This window comes from Sphaerodactylus townsendi, linkage group LG12 (genome assembly GCF_021028975.2).
Source record: "Sphaerodactylus townsendi isolate TG3544 linkage group LG12, MPM_Stown_v2.3, whole genome shotgun sequence".
Taxonomy (NCBI): Eukaryota; Metazoa; Chordata; class Lepidosauria; order Squamata; family Sphaerodactylidae; genus Sphaerodactylus; species Sphaerodactylus townsendi.
The window spans coordinates 39378463-39396777 of NC_059436.1; the positions used below are offsets into that span (position 1 = coordinate 39378463).

Below are 18315 nucleotides of genomic sequence, written 5' to 3' on the forward strand. Positions count from 1 at the left end.
TATCCTGGTGTTACCTGCCTCCTACATTGTGGAGGAGAGAAAACTTTCATGCTTCCATTGGAGAATAAAGCCAATAAATTAGTGACACAACTACCTATCAGATCTTTGTTATACGATGAGAGCCTGCGTGGTGTAGTGGTTAAAAGCAGGTGCGCTCTAATCTAAAGAACCGGGTTTGATTTTAAAAGGGTACTCTACCACTTGAGCTGTGGAGGCTTATCTGGTGAACCAGATTAGCTTTTGCACTCCAACATATGCCAGCTGGGTGACCTTGGGCTAGTCACAGCTTTTCAGAGCTCTCTTGGCCCCACCCGCTTCACAGGGTGTTTGCTGTGAGGGGGAAAGGGCAAGGAGATTGTCAGCCCCTTTGAGTCTCCTTCAGGAGAGAAAGGTGGGATATAAATGCAAACTCCTCCTCCTCTGCTCCTCCTCCTTCTTTCCTAGCAAAACCGAATTATTGATTGGGAAGAGTGGGGCTTTGATAGCTGATAATGCTTGTCCTTGAGTGTTCTGCTGGTTCTGTCAGAATCCCAAATGTGATCAAAAATAACTTTAGAACTAGTTTTAAAAAACCCACCAAAATTGACTGAGGAAGTATCCTTATTTTAGTTGATTGTCATGGCAGGATGACGGCTTTTGCCCTAAGGATTTTGGGACAAGTTAGCACGTATACTTCTGTTGAGCAGGATTCTGTGTGCAATTCTCTGACATGGATGATTGACTACTGTCAAATGGATGATGGATCTTTCCGAGAGATTTCAAGTTACCAGCCAGTAAAACTACAGGTACGAAAGGGGGCTGTTTGTTTTCACACATTTTTTTTGCAAATGGATGGCCCCCCAGCTTAAGCTACAAAACCTGAAACCGCAATTTATCCCTTACTTTTTCATGATCTTCAGAACTCTTTACAGCATTTGCAGGTCTCTTTTTTTTGCGGGGGGGGGACGTGCAGAGAAGCTGTGCTAGTAGAAGACATTCATTTCCTCCAGGGGAGGGGATAAATTTGCCCACACAAAGATAAATGTACAGGAAACTGTTTATCCATTGAAGCGAAACTTGCCTGCTCAGAAGTTCCACGTGTATTCATTTCATTCTACGCAGAACTCTATGGGGGCAGTATTTTTACCTGTTCTTTACCTTTATGTTTTTTAAAAGGGCACATTACCTAAAGAGGGGCAAGAAAAGACTTTATATCTCACAGCATTCTCTTTGATTGGATTTGAAAAGGCAATCCACTTGTGTCCACTGCAGGTGAGCGTGATCTCGTCCTTCTTCTGATTAGTATCCATATTGTCCTATCCTTTGTACTGCTCCATAAATTCATCTAATGTCACTGTCCTGTTCTTGATTGCATTAAAATTTCAGGCATGCTGGAGATTCGTGTGATTTTAAAGTGCTCCATTTTGTGCCTAGTTACTTATACCTCAGCTTACTTATTATTTGGCCATAGAAACTGGAAGCTCCAAACCTGTGAGTTAGCAATATGACAAATGTTTTCTGTTTGCCTTGACAGAAATTTGAGGATGCTAAAAATAAAGCTGCTAATTACCTGCTGCAGAATTTCCAGTCTGCACAAAGCACGTTTTCCTTGGCAATAGTTACTTATGCACTGACTCTTGCAAAATCCAACCTGGCTGGTACACAGGCAGCCTACGCTGCTCTGAAGAGGGAAGCCCTTGTGAAAGGTAAAGTGTTTCAGTTGGTGGCTGGTCCCGTCCCATTCCCTGCACCAGCCCCCTCGGTAATGGCAGTGCTGAATGAAGTCAAGAGAAAACAATTATCTACAAAAATGATGGGCTAAACAAGCAGCAGTGGCATAGTGGTTAAGAGTAGGCGTATACTCTAATCTGGAGGAACCGGGTTTGATTCCCCACTCTGCCACCTGAACTGTGGAGGCTTATCTGGGGAATTCAGATTAGCCTGTACACTTCAACACACTCCAGCTGGGTGACCTTGGGCTAATCACAGTTCTTCTTAGCTCTCTCAGCCCCACCTACCTCACAGGGTTTTTGTTGTGAGGGGGAAGGGCAAGGAGTTTGTAAGCCCCTTTGAGTCTCCTATAGGAGGAAAGGGGGGATATAAATCCAATTCTTCTTCTTCTTCTTCTTCTTCTTCTTCTTCTTCTTCTTCTTCTTCTTCTTCTTCTTCTTCTTCTTCTTCTTCTTCTTCCTCTTCTTCTTCTTCTTCTTCTTCTTCTTCTCCTTCTTCTTGAGAATACTTAGCAATAACTTATTTCTCAGATTTCACTGTGTCAAGATCCTCTTCTTGGGCAAGTTGCCCAGGTGGCTTCTTACTTGTGTTGCTGTGCCCTGCTGTGACTCCCTCCTCTTTTTTATCCCTTTCTAGTAAACCCTTTGTATCGCTTCTGGAAAGATTCTTCCCAAAAAGTTGACCTAAGCATTCCTTCTGACGGCAGTGCCAAAATGGTGGAAACCACTGCCTACGCCTTGCTCTCCACTCTGCTGCACGGTGACCAAACCTATGCGAACCCAATTGTGCGATGGTTGTCGGAACAGCAAAGATATGGTGGAGGTTTTTATTCTACGCAGGTACCTAAAAATAAACCACGCATAAACAGTGATGGGAATACTTCATTGCATATTAAGCCTCTGGCTCAGCTTAGGATTCCTTGTAGCTTCCAAATGCAATTCAGGGTTCTGGTTTTAAACAAATTTCTACTTCCACACAACCAGTGGTGGGATTCAGCAGGTTTGCACCACTTCGGCAGAACTGGTTGTAAAAATGGTGCTTGTAAACAGCCAGTTGTTAAATTATTTGAATTCTTCCACCCAAACTAGTTGTTAAATTATTTGAATCCCACCACTCCATGCAACTGAAGTGGTTTGCAGTCAGTGGATTTAAGTCATAATTGCATCTAATTCTGTTGTGCGTTATGTCCCTTTATGTAAACGATGTCCACTTTTCATCATATCTCTTTGTAGCAGTCTTTGGTTACTTTTGATTAATTCATACCTTCTGCATCTTAGGTCGGTAGCATACATGAGAAGCCACCTCCTTCCCTTCATGTTCTATTGCAGATTTCCCCCCGAAGTGGTAGCTCTAAATCCCTTCAGCACATACAAATCCAAATCAGGAAGGCACGCAGAGATATAGTTTTGGCAGCTGCTCTCTAGGTCTGGAATTCCCTACTCCAGCATCTTGTCTGAGACTGGATGTCTACTAGTATTTAGACAGCACTTAGTGGTCAGAAATAAATATAGGGTCTTTTGTTTGCATGTTTAATAAGTTTTTGGTTGTGATATTTTTTGGAGTTTGGCATGGTTCTATTGGGTATATAACTGATTTAATGAAGAAAAATCCTAGTTCTTAAGAAATGTGCGAAGGGCAGGGAAGGGAATAAAATTTGCAGAGAAGCAGCAGCAATGAATTGCTTCTTTTTTCATCATTTAAGTAAAAACACCATAATAAAATGTCAACTGAGTTGCTTTTTGGGGTCAGAATGCATACAGAAGTGGCTCAACAGCTGTATTCTTTTAGGACATCATCATCTTTCCATTTGTAATCCATTTCCCCAACATAAAGCCTCTTACCATTACAGATTCCTTTTCGCAAACAGAAAAGCACCAGGGACATTAAAAAACCCATTCAAAGAGTTTAGTGTTAGATCTGTCTGTCTGTCTGTCTGTCTGTCTGTCTGTCTGTCTGTCTCCTTCCTTCCTTCCTTCCTTCCTTCCTTCCTTCCTTCCTTCCTTCCTTCCTTCCTTCCTTCCTTCCTTCCTTCCTTCCTTCCTTCCTTCCTTCCTTCCTTCCTTCCTTCCTTCCTTCCTTCCTTCCTTCCTTCCTTCCAGTAAAATATGAACATTAAATAAACTGCCTGAATTTAGGAGACAACCAAACTATACATTTAAAGAAACAAATAGGTGCATAAGAAATGCAATCTTTATTGCTTGTATGGCAGGGAGGGGCAATGAGGCTGTGAGAACATGTGCCTTAAGCCATCCAGAGAACTTAATACACCCCAGCAAGGATTTGAATCTGAGCGTTCCACATCTGAGCACTTGAGCCTTTTCATCAGGTCCCTCATCCTTGCTGAGCTGTATTAAGTTAAGTGAATAAATATTCTGGGTGGTTGTTGTTGTTTTTTAAATGTATTTCACTTGATGCACTTTATCTGTTTGTTAAGCCACCTTGAGCTGTGCAAGGAACAAATAAGCAATTTAAATAAACAAACAAATAAAACCATGTTGTCCAAGAAAGAAAAAAACTTGTTTCATGCTTCTAATTTTCCTGTTTCCTTTATTAAATGTAACAGGATACGATCAATGCTCTCACCAGAAGTCTCTAACAGGAGGTATTCCATTCCTCATTAAGCTGGCTGGGTGCTGCCGGATGCCATGAGCATCAAGGGAAGTGTAGCCTACAAGAATCATAGAGGGATTTCATGGGTGCTAGAATTTTACTAAAAAGCTCAGATTTTACATTTGGAAAACCTGTGGAAGTGAAGGTGGATTCTGCTTCAACTTAATAAAACAATTTTACAACAAACATACCAAGGTGGGTGGGTGGGTGGGCGGGTGGCTGGAAGGAGGGAGGGAGGGAGGGAGGGAGGGAGGGAGGGAGGGAGGGAGGGAGGGAGGGATGGATGGAGGGATGGATGGATGGATGGATGGATATGAAGAGGGATGCTCTTCACTGTGATGTGAAGTTAAGTGCTCTCTTGTTTCCGAAAAGTGCTGTTTAGTTTGACACAAACGTAAGAGTGTAACTTCACGTCCAATGATCTGTATTAACATCTGTTTCCATTGTGTCTATACATTTTTAGGCCCCCTTGTACGATGACATAGAGGTGCGCACAGGTAGCAACACTGGATTAGCAACCGTGAGTGTAAGTAGGGAGAGCATCTTTCTTTGTCTGTTCTCTTGTTGTGCACCTAGACTCCTACAATATCTTAATGCATTTAGGCAACTTTTTAAAAATAGCTGCTTGAACCCTGAAGCCAAAGGGATTTAAATTTTATTTCGTTTTTGAACATGTGCAGGTGAGGAGCGTGTATTATAAAATCAGTACTTCTGAAGATACTTGTAGCTTTGAGCTGAAGATAGATGTAAAGTCACCAGATGGTAAGGATCTTCAGGAAGATAAAAGAACAGGAACAAAATACACCTCGGGTCTGAGTACTGTTTTTTATTCAACTTCCATATGTCTCTGGCATTCAGTCAATGGATTCCGATCCCTTGAGACACTTTCCTCCTTGACCAAAAGAGAGAATCCATGACTACCCACTGGTATACAATATCTGAGCCACACCCATACCCCTGCTCTGTTAGCCTCCCTGGTCACAGTGTAGAGGAGAGTTCAGTCAATAGATGATATTGTTGGCTTGGACTGTGCCAATTTCTCCCAATACTAGGGCTTTTCCCACCTGTCTTATTTTCATTGCTTGTATGCCGGTACTGATTTGAGCCCTCCCCTTTCCACATGTGCCTTGCTCTTTTTGATGTTCATTTCGATATTTCATTGCTGATTCTCTAGCTTCTTCCTCTGCATTCTTAAAGGCCTCAGGAATAAGGCAGTGATACAGCAATGCAATATTGAAGCAACCACTAGAGGGAGCAAAACACATGCAGAAAAGCCCACTGATGGTTCCAAGAGAAAGCATGCAAAGCGCCCTCTTTGGTCTTTTCCGCACAGCAGAAATAAAGAAAGACATCACCTGCTGGAGCCATTTCAAAAGAAAAAAAGATCAGTGTTGCAGCTTTTGTGTTTCACGCATCTAAGAAGCCATTCCAAGGAGCCGGGTTCCTTTTCTCCTGCTCCGCACATTCCAGCCCTCCCCGCCTGCTGGGACTGAAGCTTGTCATTTTAATTTTGTTACGCCCACTATTTTATGCTGCTCAGATTCTCTGTCCCTGTCTCCATTTGCTGAAGGTTTCCCATGGAGATTTTCTCTGCTAGCAGCTCACCGCATGCGATTTCACTGTAAAAAATACATGAATAAAGTCTGTGGCAATCCAACACAAATGTCATTTTTCCTTTTTTTTTGTTTTGAAGGAGATGTCAGCGAAGCTATGACAACTCAAACATGCACATATTGCAGATTCTCGTACTGTGTCATCATAGCTTTGTAGGCTTCTCCCTCAAAACAAACAAAAGGAAAAACAACATGAATGCAGAATCGTCAGGCAAAACAAATTTTATTCATGTACTTTTTATTGTGAAATTGTGCACGGATGAGCTGCAAGCAGAGGAAACCTCCGTGGGAAACCTTCACCAAATGGCGCAGGTACGGAGAATCCGGCAGCAGCACACAAAATGGTGGATACAAATGGAGCGAAAATGAAAGTAGGAGCTGGGAGGCAGAAGAAATAAAGTGTCTCCTGCCTGCTTTTGTTCAGGTCAAGGTGCAGAAGAAGAAAATGGCGATCCATATCACAGACATTCCAGTGGACCCAGGCGCTTGGTGGCCTGCGCAAAGTAAGTCAGTTTGATTTTGATGCTATACGTTGGTTGTTGAAGATGCCTGGCAAAAATGTGCCTTCCTTTAGGCAGTTCATATTTTACGACAGCGTTTGAGCACACTTCACTCATTCTTGCTTGGATTTCTGCCCCCTCCTTCTTGACTCACCAGAATCTGGTGAGCTCCTAATGGCCCACTTTTGAAAGCTCTAGACATCATGTTTTCCTTAAGTTAACATGCCTTGGAAGCCTGAGAGAACAGAGGACACTTGAGAGAAAATAAGAACTTTGTCAAGCAAAAAGCTAGACAATACAATGGCCATGCACATATAATATTCCTGATCTCTTAACCATGTGGCGCATTATGTTTGCCTCCTTTCTTCACTCTGTCCTGCAAATTCACCTTCCCTGCAACTTTGATTCATATTTTAATGATAACCCTGTTCAGTTTTAACCAGTTTGCAAACCAGCTTCAAACAGTGGTTGCAGACTCTGGTATGAAGTTAATCATTATTGGCATTGATGATAATGCATGATAACAATTGATGATCATGATGATGATAATTGATGATAATAATTTGTTAGCTCAAAAAAGAGATAAGATAGAGGAAAGTTATAGAAGATGAGAACACAAGCCCATGAATCGTTTTAGTGTTCTAGTGATGGCTAAGAGATTGGGAAAGTTTACATCTGCACCAGACCAGAGTGAAATGTCTATTCCAATTAAACAAACTTCAGCATCTCTCCTTCGACCATTTGTAAGGGAGTGTTACTTCAAAGGGCCACACTCTAAGGCTCATTCCGCACATGCAGAATAATGCACTTACAAACTGCTTTCAATGCTCTTTGAAGCTGTATGGAATGGCAAAATCCACTTGCAAACAGTTGTGAAAGTGGTTTGAAAATGCATTATTTTGGGTGTGCGGAGGGGGCCTGTGTGTTGTTGATTTAACTGATGCAAATGCCATCAAGATGGAGTCAGTTTTGAAGTGCTGTAAATAAAGTTAGAGGCCTTTGGGGCATTGTATGGAAGAAGATTATATTCTGTCGTGGATCCTATTTAAACTTTTATTTAAACTCTGGATAGGTATAAGCCTAGCCGGCAAGAACCACAGTCTGCTTCCTCCCATGCTGTGATGGACATATTGTTGGGTAGCGGATTTGATGCAAACACAGAAGATTTATCTATTGCAAGTATCTTGATTACTAAATCTTGGATGCAGAGATTTGGGGAGGGAACGAAAGAACTTGTCTGTTCACAGCCAGATTAAAAAAAAATAAGGATATGTGTCTGATGTTTAAACAAAAAGGGGAAAGGGGGGAAGACTGGAATCTTCTTGTCCCCCACAGCTTATCTTCCTGTTTTTGTTCCACCCATGTTCCATGCCTGTGTTGGGTCCCAGCAGAGAACAAACATGCCAGTGGGATTGGAAGTAGGGGATACAGTTTGCAGGGGGAATAAGCTGTTAAGGTCAGACCCCTCTTTCTAGATCTGGTGGATTTGATGAATTCTTTTCCTCCCTTTTCTCAGCTTGCAAATGGAGTGGATCGGCTGATAGCAAACTATGAGATAAAAGATGGACACGTCGTGGCACAAGTAGACTCAGTAGGTCCCTCTCACTACCTTGTGTTTTTGTTTTTCTGCTACATGATCTTTTGAGCTGGTCTTTGACTGTAATAAGTACATCATTCATTCATTTATTCATTCATTCACATTACATGATGTTTCAATAATTGTAGACAATTTCCCAACAGTTGTACACCTGGGCTATATATCGTGTGCACTAGAATAAATTTATTGCACTTTGTGCTGGATTTTTAGTGGCTTGGGAAGCAGAACTTGACAAGCAAAATCAATTTTATTTTCAGAATGTTTTGTGCTGTGCACACAAATTACACAAACTTACATGGATCTGTCAAGTCACGTATTTTACTTCTAATTAGGGGAAGGGTCACTGCAAACCCACTTTTCCACTCACACATCAATATATCTAATTCTCAGCATGGCCTCATCAGTGGATACTTAGATCTGTGGATCAAGGCCATGCGGACAGTAAACAAATGTTTGATTTGATTTGATGTATTTAATTTATACACCACCCTAGAGGTCTCTGTTTTGTGCCATCTGGTTGCCACATGATAAGGGCACCTTGACACAACCAACAAGTGCAGAAGAGCATTATTTTTTCCAGCTGAGCTGAGCTCATGCTGACCCTTGACTGGTGTGGCAGCTGATCCATTAAACTAATGGGAACTACTGGCACCTTCAACACAAGGAGACTCAAAAAAAAAGAGAGAGATCACCTTGCAAAAGGCAAACAGCTCATCTTAACTTGAACACTATTTTTAACAGATTCCTGTTGGTGAATTCCTGTGCATCGGGTTCCAGGTAGCAGAGATTTTCCGCGTTGGAATGCCAAGCCCAGGAACCTTCACTGTGTATGAGTATCACACCCCTGGTAATGGCCTATTCCTGCCCATTTCCTACCTTTGATTCCCACAGGCAAAGACCAAGACCACTTCCACAGTATTCTGCATCAGAATACTGATTGTGGCGCCCACTGCTCATTCACAGGGCATTCTGCAGGATTTATTCTGGACAGGCCAGCAGATTCAGCAAAGGGGTGTGTCAAAGATGCATGCCAAAATAGAGCAGTAGGTCTCAGATGCCCACTACAGACAGCGCTGTATTTAATAGGCTGCTTCTTTATGTATTTCCCATTTGCCAGTGACTGTCTTATTTGAGGGAAATCCCTTCAGTTACTACTGTGTGTGAATTCTGCACCTGATTGTATTTGCTCTCACACCCTGGCTTACAGCATGACCATCCACTATGCTATGGGCTTTCTTCAAATGACCGTTTTCCTTTTTCTTTACCACAGACAAACAGTGCACTATGTTTTACAATCCCCGTGGAGAAGACTCTCTTGTAAAACTCTGTGAAGGCAGTGAGTGCAAATGTATGGAAGGTATGTTTCCAGCATGGTGTGATAAAACCTGTTTTTTGTTTGGAAGCATGTTTCACTGAGCTGTCAGTTGTGAAGGGAAGGAAGCTCCGGTCACACGGTCAGCTAGTAGCCCATGGACACCCCTTCCTCTGTCCCAGAGTCTCCCATGTCAATATCACAAGAAAGGGGAGGTCAGTCCAGCCTCGAGCTTATTTCCTAAAAAGTCTCCTAAAGACTTCAGCCGTTGCGTTTTCTGTCTTTTAAAACTGCTTATTTGTTTGTTTCGGTTTAGAAATGTATACTGTGCAATTCACATAACCTGGCTTATTAATTCAGTGTGAAAAGGCTTCCCATTTCTAAGGGGAGTTTCCTCTGTATCATTTTGACATAACTGTAATCCAGTGTAAGTTGTGGCCCAAACCTGTTTAAAAGACTTGCAGCACTAAATTATCAATACTGGATGCATTCCAACATCCAGTTGCCATGGGGAAAGCTAACTTACGTGACCGAATCAGGCAAATGAGCCATCTGATTCAACACCGTCTGCTCCAACGTCTATCACTCCAGCAGAGAGGTTGTGAGAGCCAGCCCTGCCACTTGATCCTTTAGCTGGAGACGTGAGGATTGAATCAAAGACCCTTATACTTGAAAAGCCGGCATGGTTTCTGCCGAGCATAAAGTCATAGAGTCTGCAAACATTGTATATATTAGTTTATGTTCTGTATTTACAGGCCACCTTTTAGGTCCTACTTAATCAGGGATGAGCTGAAAGCCAAACATTAATGTAAATGGTTAACTGTAATAATTGTTGTAATTTGCTGTTGTGGATGTATGCTGTTGTTTTGTTTTGTCTTTGCTGGCCTTTGGCCGTATTAAACTATTTATCTATCTATCTACAGGCCACCTTTCAGCCATAACAGCTCCCAAAGCAATTTACAATAACACCAAATCAAAACCAATTCACTGTTAAAATATTTAAGCAAATCAGTTTCTTTATGGAAGAAGGCATTAATAGGGTGTGAATGTGTGTGACGCTTCCATCCTTTCCCTAACCCATTGGATGTCTTGGCTACTGCTAATTTCCTTCTTCTGGGGCAAGTGGAAACATTGTTAGGCTATAACAGTGTGATCCTGAACAGAGCTGCATCCTTCTAAGTCTATTAAAGTCAATAGGCTTAGAAATGTACCACTCTGCTTAGAATTGCACTGTAAGGGATAAAGGGATTCCCTGTCTCATGTGCTTTATGGCTTCACAGAGCTCAGAAGATTTTTTTTTTGAAGATTTTTCTGCTTTTGTTGCTTTTCTGTCTCATCTAACACAGCTGAGTGTGGGCGCATTCAGAACAGACTGGATCCCACCATTAGCATTCAGACCAGAAGCGAAGCTGCTTGCCACAATGACATTGCCTATGGTAAGTGTGCAACGGGACCGGTAGAATATACTAGGTGCAGAAAGCTAAGAAGCAGACAAGAACGTATCTGTTGTAGAACTAGAGGCACAGGAAAAGAAACTTCTTCACTGCTTAGGAAGTAGGAGGCCATAGAGACAGTATTGGAACCAGAAACGAACGAAGCAGAGGCATGTAAGCCAAGCTTTAGAAGGAGGTCACAAGCTGGCAGCTGCAGTGTCTGTAGCTACTGCTGGTGAACTCCACACATTTTGTTGCAAATGCAGGATCTTTCCTTTTCTTCTTTAAGGAAAGGCTTTACTGTGCCATGTTTTCAACCCATGCCTATAGCTGTTCATCAGGGCAGAGAATTTAAATTTGCAAGATCTGTGGAGGCTTAAAAATAGTAATGTCAAGGAATGCACTTTTTACTCTGAAGGACACCAATCCCATTCAAGAATTAATCTGCCCTTGTGTACTTAACAAGGTTGAAGATCTTACCCATTACTTATTGTATTTTCCAGTATATGCATCCATTCGGACTGAGTTGATTCAGGCCTTGATAAGTTTTCCTGGCTCTGATGGAGATCGTATTGTTCTCCTTTTGGTCAATGTTAACCCATCTATGGTTGTTGCTTTCACATTTTTTTTTTCAATCAGGCTAAGGAGAAAATCCATTCTTACTGCAGATCATGGTGCTAACAATTTGGAAGTTTACTTTTTTAGCTTGAGTTGATGTGAGCGTAATGTTACAGCCAATGGCTTCAACATAATAAATTAATTTATTCAATCAAGTGCAGGAATTGCCATCTAGCTTCACTTCAAGAGAAAAATCACTTTCTGGCTCATAAGGACGGTCTTCTCAAAGCTGTGCAACTCTTCTGTTCTAGCCAGGCTCAGTCTATGGGTGGCTTGCAGAGGAATGGATTTCAGCAGGGACAGCAGTTAGTTGGGTCAGCTTCTGCAGGACCCGGGAAGAGCTCCCAGGGAAAGCAGATGTTGATCTGACAGGGTGTGTGTATGTTAAATGCCGTCAAGTCACTTCTGACTCATGGTGAGTCTATAAATCTATGTCCTCTGAACAGTCCTATCATTAACAGCTTTGTTCAGGTCTTGCAAATTGGTCTTGCAAATTGAGGGCCGTGGCTTCCTTTATAGAGTCACTCCACCTCATGCCTCTTTTCCTGCTGCCTTCCACTTTTCCTAGCATTATCATATTTTCCAGTGACTCTTTGTCTTATAATGTGACCAAAGGTCAACTGAGCTAGTAATTCTCAAACAGCACAGTCCTAAGCAGCGTTACATCCTGCTCAGTTCACTGAATTCTGAGAAGGGTGTCACACCTCAAGCCGAGATTCATGGGACTTAAAGGACTCCTGCACTGACTGTGCATTATGACATCATTTTGTTGCTTCACACTGTGGCCTCTGCCTTCTCCAATGAGAAATGGCTTTGGGTGAGCCAATCCAGATCTCTCAACCAAAAGACTGAGCCACCCATGAGAGCCAGTGTGGTGTAGTGATTAAGAGCAGGTGGATTCTAATCTGCATTGCACCCATGCACTGGAGGTGATTGAATATTCCCAGAATGAACAATGCCAAGACTCGTCAAGAATTATTAGAAAGGGGCAGACTGGTAAATCATGCAGAAAAACAGTGAGCCACCTCTTTGGTGAATGGATGCTCTGGGTTCAGTTTATTTCACTTCTGTTCTCCTGCTAGAGCACCCTGACACACAGCTTGGAAATCACTGGGTTCAGGGACTGTGAAACATTCTGGGCAGATGATCCAGGCTTGAGATCATGATCACAGGAGTCACAACCCCCCCACCCCCACCCCCACCCCCTTATTTTTGCTAAAGCAGTAAGCAAAGCTCTGTCTTTCCTAGCTGATTTAAGAATGAAAGACTTTTAAAAGACTGCAATGTTAATTCATATTGTTTTTCCTCTCCTCTAGTCTATAAAGTGAACATCCTGTCCTCCAGTGAAGATGGCAGCTTTGTTAAATATACTGCAATTCTACTTGATCTCTATAAAAGGGGTGAGCGCATTTGCTGTTTTGCAATGGATGATTCCATCTGTATAAGATTATAAGGATTGCCTCTTTCAGGCAAGATCATAAGGACTGCCTATATAAAATCATAAAGACTGGGTCAGACCTATGGTCCATGTAGTCCACCATCTTGTCTCAAATGCTGACTTCAAGCATTGATCTGCCCTTGTGGACTTAACAAGGCAGCTTTAAAAGGGGCTTGGACAGATTTATGGAGGAGAAGTCCATCTATGGCTACCAATCTTGATCCTCGTTGATCTGAGATTGCAAATGCCTTAGCAGACCAGGTGCTCGGGAGTAGCAGCAGCAGAAGGCCATTGCTTTCACATCCTGCATGTGAGCTCCCAAAGGCACCTGATGGGCCACTGCGAGTCGCAGAGTGCTGGACTAGATGGACTCTGGTCTGATCCAGCAGGCTCTTTCTTACGTTCTTAAAAGCAGGGCTGGGTTACCAGTACTACTTGAGCAAATGGTAAAAACTTTTGGAGATGGTGCCTGGGGAGGGCAGCATTTGGAGAAGAGGTGACATCATTTCTGAGTGATGTTCCAGAGTGCCTTCCTTAGTTTTTGTGGTCTCTGACATAGAGAGTATGGGACTTTCTTAGAGCATCACTACATGGAGGCCACCCCCACCCACCCCAGTTCCTTGGCAGCAGGAAATTGGAGCTGGAATCTGTGCAGGCACATAGGTGGCCTAGGCAGGGCATATCCCTGTGACAGTTATTTTGCCTCCAGGAGTCACTGGCCCACTGTGGTTAATCCTGGATGCTCCCATTTGGCTTATCATAGCTAATATCAAGTGATAGGAATAGTCAGAAATAGATTCACCTTTTGCCACCACATGCAACTTGGCTAAGTTGCACGAGGCACGCGCAATGGTTTGTTCCCCAAACCCCTTTTTTTAGCAGTGAGTCTGCTCTCCTTTTGGCAATCCTTTGCTTTAGTGGTGGGCCTGACCAAGTTGGTTTGTGGGGATGAGGAGGCTGTGGCGAGTAGGACAATCCTGCCTTGCTGAAGTTGGTTGAACTTGCTGACTTTTGAGTTCCTCCTAATCCCTGATCAATTCTTTTTCAAGGGGAGGCTTTTGCCCAGAAGAATGAAGAAATTGTTTTTATTAAAAAGAAGACCTGTACTGATGTTCATCTCAACTCAGGAGAAAACTACTTGATCATGGGGAAAGAGGCCTTGAAAACAGGACAGGGAGCCCGTGCCAAGTAAGCAGGTTACAGCTCAGAGTTAATCTTTTCCCAGGGCTTTGGCAGGAGACACAAGGAACGTCTGCACAGACCCCTTGGAAATAAATGGCTGTGGAAGAGGCTGTGTGTGCTCATACTGGTCCTGTTTCAGTGAAAGGGTACAACCCCTTACTGGAGTTGGTTTTACCGCCTCTTCACTCCTAGTGATCTGCATGTCTCTGACTGAATCACCTAGGCTCCTTCCGCACATGCAGAATAATGCACTTTCAAACTTCTTTCAATGCTCTTTGAAGCTGTGCGGAATAGCAAAATCCACTTGCAAACAGTTGTGAAAGTTTGAAAACGCATTATTCTGTGTGTGCGGAAGGGCCCTAGAATCAGATTTCTTTTCCTTTCCAGTTTAAAAATGACATAATTTATATTTTAAGGATGGACTCAGGCTGTCCTCCATGAAAATGCACCAAGAGAAGGTTTTAACTACAGTGGAACCTTGGTTTTGTTGTCGGTCTTCGCCAGTTTTGGTTTTTGTCGATTCTTTCCCTAAAAATTTTGTCTCGTTTTTCGTTTGCTTCGTTTTTTGTCGGATTTCGTTGGCGCACGCACGCTAATTTTGCGACAACAAACGGCGACCCATGCAGTTCCATTGCTTTCCAGTTTTTGCCTCGGTTTTCGTTGATTTCGGATTTCACTGAGGTTTCCCCGACGGATTATCGACAAAAACCAAGGTTCCACTGTATTGTTTTATTGGCTTGATTTGTATCTGTGCTGATAATTTATGATGCCTTATGATTTTATGACATTGTTCATATTTGTCAGCCACCTTGAGCAGGACTTTGGAGAAGTGTCATATGCATTCCCTAAATCAATTAAGTAAACTAATGTAGCGGTCTAAATTTATTAAACTTTTAGACCGCCCTCTCCAGAAGGGCTCAGGGCGGTGAACAATAAAATCTCACTCAGCCAGATCAAAAAGTGCCTTTCTGGGACAACCAACTTCATACTGGAGATTATGAATTTCTCGCCATTAAAAACTATTCATGTTGTTAGAAAACTGTCACATCAGGGGGAATGCCTCTAGCTTGGCCTCAGTGGGCTATCAGCAGGGACTGTTTACATGGTGCAGGAAGGAGGCTGCTGACAAATGAGACTGATGGGATAAAAGATTGTTATGGAAGTGTTTTGAAATGTTGAATGGTGGCGGTCATTTTTTTTTTTTTTGAGATCACCAAGGTATTTCATGTTATTGACAAGGCGTTCCTTGGAAAGTTCCAGTTTCTCCAAGACTAGCAGATCATGAGGAATGGAGGGAGAGATGGGAAGAAAAACTCCCCCCTCAATGGAAATATATCTTTTAAGAAGCATGGAGTAGCAGTCTAAAATGGCAGCCCAATTCCAAGTTCTGCCTCTCCGTATGTAGTATAGTTTACCCCATGTCCTGGCCTCGTTTTGCAGTCTCTTCTCCACTTTATGGCAGAGCTATGAAAACCAGCACCATAACACTGGCTGCTATTTTTAGGGGTGGGGAGAAAACTCTGTGGGCTTAACTATACATTGCCCCAAATTCTGTCAAACCAGTTCTATGTTGAAATGTAATTCTCACTCTCATGGGGGCCTGATACAAATCAGGGCAACAGCCTGCTCCCCCCCCCCCCCGAACCATTTTCCTGACTTGAAATCGCTTGCAGGGAGCTACTATTTGCCTCATAGGTGAAACAGACACGGACTGAAGTGCCTACACATAGCCTTCCCCAGTAAATTGCAGCTTCCCATAGCACCTTCCCATAGCACCTTCCCTATGAGGAGAGGCTGCAGCGTTTGGGACTCTTTAGTTTGGAGAGGAGACGTCTGAGGGGGGATATGATTGAAGTCTATAAAATTATGCATGGGGTAGAAAATGTTGACAGAGAGAAATTTTTCTCTCTTTCTCACAATACTAGAACCAGGGGGCATTCATTGAAAATGCTGGGGGGAAGAATTAGGACTAATAAAAGGAAACACTTCTTCACGCAACGTGTGACTGGTGTTTGGAATATTCTGCCACAGGAAATGGTGATGGCCACTAACCTGGATAGCTTTAAAAGGGGCTTGGACAGATTTATGGAGGAGAAGTCGATTTATGGCTACCAATCTTGATCCTCTTTGATCTGAGATTGCAAATGCCTTAACAGACCAGGTGCTCGGGAGCAACAGCCGCAGAAGGCCATTGCTTTCACATCCTGCATGTGAGCTCCCAAAGGCACCTGGTGGGCCACTGCGAGTAGCAGAGAGCTGGACTAGATGGACTCTGGTCTGATCCAGCAGGCATGTTCTTATGTTTCAAGTTAGGAAAACAGTACAGGATGGCAAAACTTCAACAGTCTTAATCTGAACTGGGCCCTCACGTACTTGAAAATTAAGTTTCAGAAATCACTGGCGCATGTCTGGTTTAACAGAACTCAAATGGACCCATAGATAGGCCGCCATTTTAATGACAACGACAGGTCACTGGGCACAGTATTACCTCATTACTGAGGAGAAGACTTTGACACAGGACAGCCATGTCCAGCAGTGTTTTTGGTGTTTCTTAGAACAGGTCGTTCTGCCCTAAATGTCTCAATTCTCACTGTGTTTTACCCATTCCCACACAGGAAAACAGGCACAAAGAATATTGGACTCTCCTTCAGTGATTGCATTTCCCCAGTTCCTTACTTGCACATTTTTCTTCTGGCTTTGTAGGTACCAGTATGCTTTAGATGGCATGACTTGGATTGAGTGGTGGCCCTCAGCTTCATCTTGTGGTTCTTGTCAAGATTTTGTGGATACGCTGAATGAATTTGCAGATGATCTCTTTATCAGTGGCTGTTGAACTACCAGAGAACTCCTGCAAGCAGCCTTTGGACCAAGGGATCAAATTATCGCAACAGTGTGTATTTTCTGCAGTTCTTCTTGACCATCTGCAATGATCTTATCTGACTGAACCAGGAAAGCTGAATTGGTCTGCATGTACAATAGCACTTACATTTGCCAGAAAATCCTTGAGATGTCTAACTTTTTCTGTATGTGTACGTGTACACACAAACACACACACACACACGCACACCCCAGACTAACAGTATGACAAAGACATTTGGAGACAAAATGGAACTGCATGCATTCATAATAGTGAGATATAGTGTAAATATTTCATATCAGACATATACATTTGACCCGCTTGTTTAGACGGGGACTGAAATAATCAATGAAATAGAACTAATGTCTGTTTAATCTGCTTTCCTTGTGCCTCAATAAAACCATTACTGGCCAAATTCCCACTGAAAATTTAATCTAGATACAACCAAGTTTCAAAAGAATTGGCACCTTTTCATCCAGGTTCCAACATCCTCACTGCAGCATATTTCTAGTGAAGATGTCTAGGTCTGCCCCGTGTGTGTGTGTGTGGGGGGGGGGGGGGCCTGCTGTCAGGGGTGCAATTGTTAAGCTAGCAGCACAAAAATCTCAGAGTATCTTTAGGAGACCCTCCTGATGATAACACCCAGGTTTGGTGAAGTTTGGTTCATGGGGGCTAAAGTTATGGACCCTCAAATGTGTAGCCCCCATCTCCTATTAGCTCCCATCGGAAACAACGGGGGATGGGCGCACCCCCTTTGGGAGTCCATAGCTTTGGACTCCCTGGACCAAACTTCACAAAACCTGGGTGGTATCAATAGGAGACTTTGCTGATGCTAACACCCAGGTTTGGTGAAGTTTGGTTCATGGGGGCCAAAGTTATGGACCCTCAAATGCGTAGCCCCCATCTCCTATTAGCTCCCATTAGAGTGTTTTTTCAAGAAGGTGCATATACAAGCAGGTCCAGGAAAATCCCGTGATGGGGGGGAGGAGCACCATAAACAGGGCTGATCCGTGTTCTGCAGTTCGGCAGTGGGGAGAGCGTGAGGAAACCTGGATATTTTGGGTGACTATCCCAGGATTAATCGCCAGTGGGAAATCGCCCACTGTTGTTGTAGTAAGATTTGTATCCTTCCATTCTTTCAGGGAATTCATGATGGCACGTGTGATTATTTTCTCCCCCCTTTTGACCTTCTAAATATGTGAGCATATCTGTTACATTATTTATAATCCACTTTCCCACTGAAATTAAAAGCAGATGATGAAATATAACAATGCAATAGGAGCATATTTTGGATGATGACTAACCCCAATTCAGCCATGGCAAAGTGGGGGATTTGAGAGTGGTTTTCCCCCATCCTGGTCCAACACTCATAAATACTGAACCACAAAATCTATCATGTGTTGTATTTTGCAACACACCGAACCACTGTTTTAGTTTAGAAAAAA

The 18315-nt window shown here is 42.9% G+C and overlaps 1 protein-coding gene across 1 annotated transcript in view; it reads left to right on the top strand.

Moving 5' to 3' along the window:
- C5 (complement C5) overlaps window positions 1-17276 on the top strand; it is a 66791-nt gene extending 49515 nt beyond the window's left edge. The window contains 17 exon segments of the mRNA XM_048512140.1: window positions 626-785; window positions 1156-1251; window positions 1514-1685; window positions 2347-2549; window positions 4274-4285; window positions 4394-4459; window positions 4784-4846; window positions 5001-5082; window positions 6358-6436; window positions 7506-7608; window positions 7950-8024; window positions 8772-8877; window positions 9301-9387; window positions 10689-10778; window positions 12710-12793; window positions 13881-14019; window positions 16717-17276. Of these exon segments, the coding sequence (XP_048368097.1) occupies window positions 626-785; window positions 1156-1251; window positions 1514-1685; window positions 2347-2549; window positions 4274-4285; window positions 4394-4459; window positions 4784-4846; window positions 5001-5082; window positions 6358-6436; window positions 7506-7608; window positions 7950-8024; window positions 8772-8877; window positions 9301-9387; window positions 10689-10778; window positions 12710-12793; window positions 13881-14019; window positions 16717-16846 (1747 nt within the window). The 3' untranslated portion in view covers window positions 16847-17276.
- Window positions 17277-18315: the final 1039 nt, after the last annotated feature.